The sequence below is a fragment of the Paramormyrops kingsleyae genome, chromosome 25 (genome assembly GCF_048594095.1).
Source record: "Paramormyrops kingsleyae isolate MSU_618 chromosome 25, PKINGS_0.4, whole genome shotgun sequence".
Classification (NCBI taxonomy): domain Eukaryota; kingdom Metazoa; phylum Chordata; class Actinopteri; order Osteoglossiformes; family Mormyridae; genus Paramormyrops; species Paramormyrops kingsleyae.
Genome location: NC_132821.1, coordinates 24,590,588 through 24,600,973, shown reverse-complemented (window position 1 = coordinate 24,600,973; position 10,386 = coordinate 24,590,588). Strand labels below are relative to the sequence as shown.

At 39.7% G+C, this 10,386-nt stretch overlaps 1 protein-coding gene across 1 annotated transcript; it reads right to left on the bottom strand.

Annotated features, from left to right (window-relative positions):
* Window positions 1–1,356: 1,356 nt before the first annotated feature.
* Window positions 1,357–3,859, bottom strand: pou4f2 (POU class 4 homeobox 2). Its single transcript, XM_023799435.2, has 2 exons — window positions 3,086–3,859; window positions 1,357–2,785 (listed from the first exon to the last, which is right to left on the bottom strand). The coding sequence occupies exons 1-2, from the start codon at window positions 3,284–3,286 to the stop codon at window positions 1,850–1,852; spliced, it is 1,137 nt and encodes a 378-aa protein (XP_023655203.1). The 5' UTR covers window positions 3,287–3,859; the 3' UTR covers window positions 1,357–1,849.
* Between the last annotated feature and the right edge of the window lie 6,527 nt (window positions 3,860–10,386).

Here is a 10,386-nt window from a genome sequence, read left to right as displayed (position 1 = left end):
TACGGGTTGGGCCTTAAATGAACTACTCAAAATCAATGCCGATCAAAAATTTGATCAAAGTCGGTGATTTTATGGAAAATACATACACATTACCACAAAACTCAATTCTTCGGCATCATTAAAAACATCATATTCGCTCAGCAACACCTTTATCCCAAGAAAAGTGCGACATAAATTATTTAACCTGAAATATTTTTCAGGTGGCTGCAACCCGATTAAAATAATTCCCAGTTTTTCCGTAGATTAATAACGCTAATGATTTTGCAGATGCGAGTCAGCTATTAAAATGCCATTTCATAATTACACCTGGAAATTAAACTCAGTGAAAACTTCATTCCAATAAAATGTTAAAATTATTTCTTTAATGAAACACATATTGCAATTCAATACTCAAATAACTCAAAATACATAAATGTACTAAATAAATGTAATTCGACAAATAACTAAAAGCATCAGACAATACAGAATGTAATCCGTCAAATTATCTCTGCTAAAACAGTAATACAGCAAAAATCTGTACGCATATATTTGTGTGCATCGACTGGTTCAATGAAATATTTACATAATACAAGTATACGTCCATGAAAACCGTCTTCTTTTTCCATCAAGAAAACATTACTAAACAAAGTGATTTAACAACCAACGACGTAATGATGATACGCGGATATTTTATACAAATAAATACCAAGAAACATACATTAAAAATAATTTAAAAAGAGTAAGCTATCTAATATATATCTTAATCGTCCCATTTCATACCTTATGAGAAACGACAAAATATTTTGACACGTTTTTCGCTGTACTTTCCCTGTCGAATACACCATGTTTTGCTTGCTGTCAGAATTTGATTTTCTCAAGCAAAACTGGATAGTAGGGAATCCCAATAAATATGTAATGAAGTAAACATTACCTCACTTAATAAATAGTTTATAAGAATGAGACCCACGCAGTAGTGCAGTAGTATTGCAACCAATAAAAGTCATATTTGGCCAAATAAACCGATTATTTTCAAACATTTGATTCGCTCTTTACATATCTACACAATATGATCGAATAATGACGTAAAAATACCCCTACGCACAAACTGTGTTATTTTATAGCAAATAAATTTCTAATAATATTCCAAGCATTTTTGTAAGTTTTTCAGCGATTCGTTAGCCATCAAACACCCCTTAAACCAAATGCATGAAATTAATTACACCGAACTCAAAATTAAGTAGATGGCAGTTATTTTAATAATTTACAAGGTGTGTTTGGCAGAAATCTAATGATGCCGGAAGTGCATTTTCTGTCGTTGCGCTGTGGTTGTTGGCATCGTCACTTCAAACTACACCAGATCTTATTATACGGGGAGAATAGATGCAATAATAATAATAATAATAATAGTAATAATAATAATAATAATGCCTAAGTGCCCGCGAAGAATTTCAGCTGAAATTACACCACGTTCGTCAAGTTCAACAATAATATTATTGTTATCATTTGTGTTATCACTGTATCTAGCTACTATAATATTATACCTGAAATCATCAGATTCCGTAAATCACCATTTTTACGGTTATTTAAGCGTAACAAGTTGAATTTTACTGACAAAACGGTGTAGCATAGTAAGTGGGGAAAACAAACGTTCTTACTTGTTCTGTCAAACGATCTTCTACAATGATTCCACATCCTTTCTGGGTAAAGAGGAGAAAGTTTTTTTTTATTCTCAGTCACTTCGAACATAATGAAAAGTTCTGTTTGTCATGGATGATTGAAAAAACGGTGAGCTAAGAAATATTTTACAAATCGTCTTAAGACAGTATGTTTTTTTCAGCCTTCATTGTTCTTTTTAACGCAAGTGCTCGTGTTAGACGCATGCAGAGTATTTCATTCGTTTTTGTTTCTGTCGCTGGTTGCAGAACCAGACCCGAACCACATTCTTTTTGAGGTCCAGCTTTTCTGCGATCGCTGCAATTTTCTCAGAGGAAGGACGGGGCTGGATGGCAAAGTAAGCTTCTAATGACCTTTTCTCGGGCGCCGCTATTGAAGTACGCTTTCTCTTCTTCTCTGCCCCGTTGAAGAGCTCGGGTTTGTTCAGTTTCTCTCGGTGTGATTTCTCCGCCTCTTCCAGCCACGCTTGTAGAATCGGCTTCAAGGCGATCATATTATTGTGGGACAGCGTGAGCGACTCGAATCGGCAGATGGTGCTTTGGCTGAGAGAGCCAACACCTGGAATCTTCAGGTTGGCCAGCGCCGAACCCACATCCGCTTGGGTTACCCCGAGTTTGATACGTCTCTGCTTAAACCTTTCGGCAAACGCTTCCAAGTCTCTGGGATCGGCGTCCACGTCGCTCATGCAGCCCATGTGGGAAGGCAGCCCGTGGGCATGAGCCATGTTGATCGCTGCCTGGTGCATGTGGTTCATGCCTGCCATGTGGGCGGGATGAGCCGGTGTGGAAACAACCGATCCATCAGGCCCTGCCATTGCCCCGAGTGCCAGTCCCGGGGTGATGTGATCCAGAAGGTCTCCCTCCAAAGCCTGGTGTGGTTGATGATGGTGATGGTGGTGGTGATGGTGGTGGTGGCCGGCCAGAGCGGAAGGGTGAGAAATAGGTACGGAGGAAGAAGAAGAAGACGAGGAGGTGCAAGGGAGAGTGTTCATGGTGTGGTAAGTTGCGTCCGGCTTGAAAGGACTGTGATGTGGAGGGTGATGGTGACTCTTGGTCTGAGAGACTATATCCACCGCCGCGAGAGCTTCTGCGCGGGCCAACAAACTCTCATCCAGACCTCCGAATATATTGCTCTGCAATTGCAAATAGAATGCACACATTACTGTCAGCAGGGAATTCTCTCTCCACTCTTCGGATTAAAACATTTCCAGAATGTAAAAAAAGAAATCCTAAAAAAGAACGCACAAAACAAGACACATGCAACATCCCAGGTCATAAAAATTAATACGAAAGGCAAACCCGACTGAATACATAAGTTGGGAGGAAAAAATGGAGGTGTTGGGTGATTTGCTGTGCAGACATGAAAAAAACATCAAGCAAAAAAGTGGGCTGTCAAAATGTGCCTTTAAGCGGTGATTATGCAGAATACGTACCGGTGGGGTTGGGAGACACGCTCGACGCATCGCCTCTGAGCTGCTGCTGCTGATCGTGCTACTGTGTCTAGCAGAACAGGAAGACGACGGCACATTCGAAGTCGAAGATGAAGAAGAATGTAAACTGGAATACTTGGGTTCGGACAAGGTGGTATGTGGCATGGTGAATGCCTGCTTGCTGTTCAGAGACATCATCATCATATTTGCAGGCGATCGGGCAAAGACAAGTTCCTTTTAATAAGTTAAGGCTCCGCCTCTTCGACTGGAGATGGAGCGCAGTCGCTTGCCGAAGTCTCGACTAACTGTGCAATAACTATTGTCGGCGAGCAATGGTCTGTTTTGTCTGTGTTTAGCACAGCTTAAATTATCTACAGGTCTCGGGGACTCCAAAAAGAGTCGTTGTTTTTGCCGGGGTGATGTCGCGTGCAAAGGCGGTGCAACCAAGCGGCTCTGACGCTACGGCTGTGGCATGCGACGACCCCCCCCCCAAATATGCTCACCTCCTATCTTATTTCCTTTCAGTTTTTTAAAGCAGTCTTTACTGCTTTAATTTTTTTTTCGCCGGCGATGTTTTTGTTAGCTCTTCATGGATGACGGCATGAAAAATAAGTGGCATGAAAAGTTTTCTTCTTTTTTCCCCTCCTTTGTATTTCCTAAACATTGGTTTGCAAAATCCCGGTCTTTGACATTTTCTGTTTTCGGTTCAACAATTATTTTAATTAAATGATTAGGTGAGAGTATCGAGACTTCGACTTTAATGCGGCGGGGACTCGTTCTGCTTCTTCTCTGAGGCGAAGGGCAGACTGTTTCTCTCTCTCTCTCCCTTCCTCTTTCTCGCCCTCCCTCTCTCTCTTTCAGTCTCTTTCTCTCTCCCTCCCTCTCTCTCTCTCTCTCTCTCTCTCTCTCGACTCTACCTGAAAAACCTTTCATGATTTATTGTTCTTCATTAGCCACAAGGGCCACTGGGGACTGCGCATGGGCAGTCCTCGACAAGACATTCATTTCAAATGGCTAAAGCAAGTATTGTTTCCCTGCGATTAAATTATTAGGATTATATACCAAAACTAAGCGTATGACATTATTATTATTATTATTATTATTATTATTATTATTACAGAGGATTTGGAGAGGCAATTACTGAAAAAATGTACGCATAATTACCAATAGGTTTATCTAGCGACTGACCGACATAAATCAAAGTTAAAAGCCGAAGTACAATTTCATTATGACACAAAAAGCAATTGAAAGAGGTGGAACAACAATCTTTAAGTAAATTATGTCCTTGCCAGGAATGTATTATTAGACTGAAATTTCATTTAATATTGTGAAACAGCTTTTCAATAAGTAATCTGCTACGCCTTATCTTATTTTATGTGATTAATTCATCTTGACGAATTTATTAGTTTTTATAATGAATATGTAAAGAAATTTGGTTATGTCGATTTACTTACGGCTACGTATTATGAAATATATGTTACTGTAAAAAGGCTTTGTATGGGATTTTTAAATTAATGACAACGGGAAGTGGATTTTTAAAAGTCTTTGATTTGATTTCAAACCCAATAAAATGACATACTTGTCGCAGCGGGCTATTATCATATCTTGGCTCTAATTAGGGCATTTAATCAGTGATATAATTAAAAACCTTTAATCATATTGTAATTAACGTGGTTATCTAATTTTCTATAATCTGTTTGAATCTTTTGGATCAGCTAATTGATTTTAAAAACTGTTGATTAAGTGCCATTACTAACACCAGCATAAAACTGTAAAACATACGTTTATATAACACTTTTAATGTATAGATGTATGTATTTTGTATGTATCACCTAGTATATTAAAGATAAAACAAAGGTTACATTTAGTTAAAGATGTTACTATACCATGTCGGTGTATTGCGATAAAACCAGTAACAGTATAATCGGAAAACAACGGCAGTTCCAGAGGCATCATTTATGATATCTACATTTCTGTTATGTTTCACAGATAAATTTACACTGTGCTGTTAACTCTTATAGGGATTATCGATGTTAAGAATTAAGCACGGGGTCATTTTCGCGCAAACCGATCATGCCACCTTACACACACACACACACACACACACACACATATATATACATTTATATCTGCACAAGCCAGCATAAAACTATCAACTACATTAGCATGTAGCCTAATACCAGACAATTATTGGCTTTAAAATTGCAAATGTAAAAAACGAAGTGTTCGGGAGTTATCCTGACGTCTATTTTATGAAGGTAGCTGGAAAACTCAATGTGTCTTGCAAGGGGGCTGGCCATACTTGATCTACTCTTACGACACACTACAGCTCTATGTCTGTTAAGAACGTGGGTCTGAGACTCGGTTTTCATGCTTGAAGGCGGCAGGAACAAGACCATCAGTACACCGTTAGCACATCTAATTTCTCAGTGATACGTGCCAGCGGGATGATTTACCTCTCAAGCGGAATTAACCGCTTTTTGAAGACATACAAGGGGGGCATCGGTGTCTTCTCGCATACAGGCTACCCGACAGACTGATTTATGATCAAACTTTAACGAAATCATTCATATTTCAATACCCTTAAATCGGTGTATGAAAATTTCATTCACAATGAAACACGCAAAAAGTGTATCTTAAGTAAAATAAATCAATCGGCTTGCCTACCTCTCACGGAACTGGTCTTTGAAGTGCATTTTCTGCGCTACGTCAGTATCATTCAATTATATTCATCCAGAGCGGACTTTGGGTAACGCATTATCCCAAGGTAAAAACTATACCGATTTTGCTGCCACATGAAATAATGGACTATAACATTGTATTTTTTGTAGAATGGTAATGTAGTGAGAATCATTAATTATATCTAAAGAGAAGAGATGAACGGATGCTAAAAATGCGTTTATTGCAATAATAATAGGCCCGCTACTATTTCCTATTTATTTCGGATAGCGTACTGCTTTGATTCTACAATTACGATCCGTGCAGTTATGGAAGCCCGATGTTCCACATGGCTGAGCGTGTCATTGGTCTGTTTAACCCGAATCTTCCGCACTGTTGCGCCCCATTATTCATTATTAGAAGGTTCTGCTGGTGTTACTATAGATGCAGCGGGCAAAAGCGTTTAACGACAATGATAACACGATGTTGAATGAAATTCGCATTATTTGTTTAATTTGAATGAAAGTTCTCCGCGTCTTCAGTTATTTTAATCACCGTTGTTGTTTTTTTTGTTTTTTTACTTTCTTGGAATGGTAAATGTGAAAATCCATAGAGGCTAAATCATTATTACAGATCACTGAAAAACTATTAGGTAGGAAGAAGAACGGAAACTTTCCAACCATATTATTCCAGAATATGTCACTCCTTTCTGAAGTTGCACAGATGTATTTCTCATGTCGCCAGATTCGAGACCTTGACAAACATTATCGTCTGTGTTTATTCATAAGAACAGGTGACATAGGCGGACGCCTACAGGATGCCAGCTTCTGTGGGGGAAGGGGGGGCGCCAACTTGCCAGCCAATTTCGCTTTGTCCCGAACGGGGGGCGCTGGCGGTGGTCCTCGCCTAGGGCGCCACCTTGGCTAGGAGCGGTACTGCGTAAGAATGAAAGAGAAATAAGAAAAACACATTAATGTGACATCAGTGCGGGCGTCCCTTCAGCACTCAACAAAATGAGTTACGAACAATCAAAATAACCACAAAATGATGATTATGGATGTATGATAATACCCTCGGACCAGAATGCAGGCCAAATGTGACAGCCTTTCCTACTTCTTCACCTCAGGTGTAGATATTTTCTCATTTTTTCAAGTATATCAAAATTTTGTCCCCTTCACTGTAAACATGAGCCCTTTCTGTTATTTTTCCACGTGTTTTTAACACTGGGGGGCATTCTGAAGATTCCCTCAAGAGCTTTCAGATGATGAAAATTATTTCTAAACTCAATTGTATTTACACCGCGCACAATAATGCAAAAAAAAAAAGTGAGATTAAACACCGCTTGATTTCACACAGGTGACTTCTTTGTGTTTGGCTTATGAAAGCTGGAAGGTGCGATGCTGAACTGCATATGTACTTTACGCCAAAAGAAGAGCATGTCTCCCCCAGGATCTCCTCCACGTTAACAATCCCAATTATGGTGCAAAGACCACCAGAGACAGTCTTTTATTCTGACACATTTCCTTTGTGCCGTGAACAAGGTAACTGCCGGTAGCTTTTTCAAAAAACACACGTGCCCAGACACACACACACACACAGAGGCAGGCACCCACACACACACACACACACACACATGCAGGCACACACACACACACACACAGACGCACACACACACGCCAACACCCAGACACACAAAAGATGATATGCACATGAAGGCTGTAGCATTTTTGCTTCTTGGTGAAGGAATTTTTGTATTCATTCATTCATTCATTCATTCATTCATTCATTCATTCAGTGGTTGCTCACCAGCTGATCCTGTAAGCTCTGTCCTAGCACCGGGGATGACAGGAATTGCTTTTTAGATGGCTGATGTATCTGAAGATGTCTCTGCTTTTTTGTGCTTGTTCATACTATGTTATTCATGCTGGGTGGAGGCAAACAGAAATGTAAATATCAGAACCTTCCATTGTTGCGAAAATGGCCATATATTTCCCCAACAGTGTTATTTAGACAACACTGTCAACATAAAATAATGGAAATTACTTCAAACAAATTTGAATAGTTCCAATAATTTTACATTAAATTGTTCAATGTTTAACGATCTATTTTTTTGTTTGTTTAAAATTAAAATGACAATTTCAACAGCATTCGGTGAGATTATACTATGATTTTATTTCTAAAACTCCTTTTAGAACAAAGACATCAGCTCTGAAGTCTGAAGCAATGGGAGCATCATCGAGATCTGCATCTCTGGTGCGTAACTAATCAAGGAACGTGGTGACAGTGGAGACATCTGCAGCATTAGTGATTTTTCCCCCAACAATGGCTAGTGAATTGACCAGCTCTCAGGACCAGGCCCAGGACAGAAGGTGCGGGGTTGACACATGGGTGTGGGATTTGAAAAGCTCACCAGTCTCTAAAATGTGTCAGTTTCAGAGGCCTCGCCTGGTGCCGCATGGAGTATCTTGTAAAGCAGACAGAAAGCTAAGAATCTGAAAAAAGCACACCGCCGTGGCTTTCTTTAACTGTAGACCTTAGTGTTGTCAGTCACCTTGAGTCATCAGCTGACTCGCTAGTATATCTTGTTGTTTAGTCACTGCAGAGTCTTTCGGGAATCCACGCCTTTCACCTGCTGACATTAACGAGGAGAAAGACCCAAAGGCCCGGGCATAAAAGGATTGTCGTCATATGTATGTGAATCAGCGTACAACCGAAAGAAATGTAAAATAAGAGCAGAAAATATTTAGAAAAAATTAATACTTGCTTTCAGCCTGCCGCTGATACACAACTTCTTGGTCAAAAATATACACTTGATGCAGCCAGTTATCCAAAAAGCAAAGATATTAATGCACAAAGTATACTAGATCGTGCACACAGTGCGGGTCACAGTCCTGAACTAATTATTGTAGCGCAATTAGTATTGAAATATATATCAATTCGTCAATACTGCTGGCCTCCGCCTAGGTGCATCATCAACATGCGCATAATTAACATGCACGTCATTAGCACGTGTTTTATCCACGTGCGCAGGCTGACTGACGATTACCACGCGGCAACTCTGTGTTGTCCGGTTGCACAGTATAAAACTGTGCAGACATGAACCCCCAGCCCAAGCCGTCTGCCTGGCTGAAAAAAAGCTGCAAAACTGGTGAGACTGATTAGAAAGGAAGAAAGAGAGGTGAGATATGAGGTCAGCAAAACAAATAATACATACCAATTTCCAGATGACAGACTACCGCTGATGTCCATTGGGGGGGGGGCATTAAACTCCACGAGCCTGAATAGCGCACCGAAGCTGCGGGGCAGTGGATGATAAGGTCAATCCTTATAATGATGTCACATACCTCTAGGTCCTCAAAATCAATATAGAAGGCCCAATGCACCTGTCAGCAAGTAAAATAAGGCACCAGCGAGAAAGTCATTCGCTTAAAATTGTCTCCGCTATTGATAATATAAGAAATTCAAGCCCCTTTCGGCATTGTTAATCTTGCCCCGAATCAAAGAATACCGCCCGATCGTATGAACTCGGCCAATGCTTCAAGGCACGAGTGTCAAAATGTTAATGGTTACGCTTCGGTCGTCAGTGATCTGCATTTTAATCAGCATCCAAGTAAAACAAAACCTTTCATGGAGGTCCAAATAACATACTAATGACACTGTAAATCCGTGACTTTCCAGAGTTTGGGAATATAATTTTCCCTATTCTAATTAGGGAATATAGCCCTGTGTTGAGTATCTGCAGAGCTGAAGTCAGTAAATATGCATCAGTTCCACCCAGATATGCAGAATTATTTAAACAAACAGGGAATCGGATTAAAAACTAAAATGCTTCTTCAAATTATTTAATACTTTTTAAAAAATGTAACACACATGTAACACAGTCCTCCGTACAAATATGAATAATATACAAATAAACTGTTTTCAAGAAAAGCGAAAAATAAAGAACTGCCTCTTTTAGAGGCTCTTTGTTTGACAGCATACTATCCTAGGTGTCAGAGTAATATTTAAAGCGATTATGATGTGATTGGCAATGTGCCTGGTTGGTGATTAAAAGAGAACCTCAAACATGGCCTGAGCAAACTGTTATAAATACAGGAACAGGAAAATACGCTTTCATCAGGAATGATGGCCTCATATAGATTTCTGGAGTTAAGTCACGTAGCAACACGCATAGATGCAAAAGGAGGACCTCAAGTTCAAGTGGGTAACTGTGCGCATGTTCCTGAGGAAAAGTCACTGACAGTTATCAATGTGCTTTTAAAGAATAACGTTTATAGGTTCGTCGGTGTGTAGACTGTTAACCAAAGAAATAACAGGATTACGTCCCAGCACACTTTAGACTGGATGTACAATAATAAGGCAAGATGCTCTGTAGGAGTTGCAGCAGTTCCCTGCAATTTAGTAATTGCAAACTGCAATAAAATAAGCAGCTTCGTAATTTTCGTACATAAGCTAAACGAACTTACCTATAATGATTAAAATAATGCACCGATTCAAGTACGTAATCATAATACCAGTATGAGCTGAGCAGCTTTCATTTGTTAATTCTACACAGGTCAGTCGCGAAGGGTGTCTTGGATTCTTGAACTATTGGTGAGCCCATAAAACCTAAAATATACGCGCAACACATGACTAATATGACAAAA

Bases quoted from the DNA above. Each gene is read 5' to 3' on its own strand.
- pou4f2 (XM_023799435.2), bottom strand. From the start codon at position 3,286: ATGATGATGATGTCTCTGAACAGCAAGCAGGCATTCACCATGCCACAT. The intron at 2,786-3,085 runs GTACGTATTCTG...TTGCAATTGCAG, and splicing joins CGTGTCTCCCAACCCCACCG to AGCAATATATTCGGAGGTCT.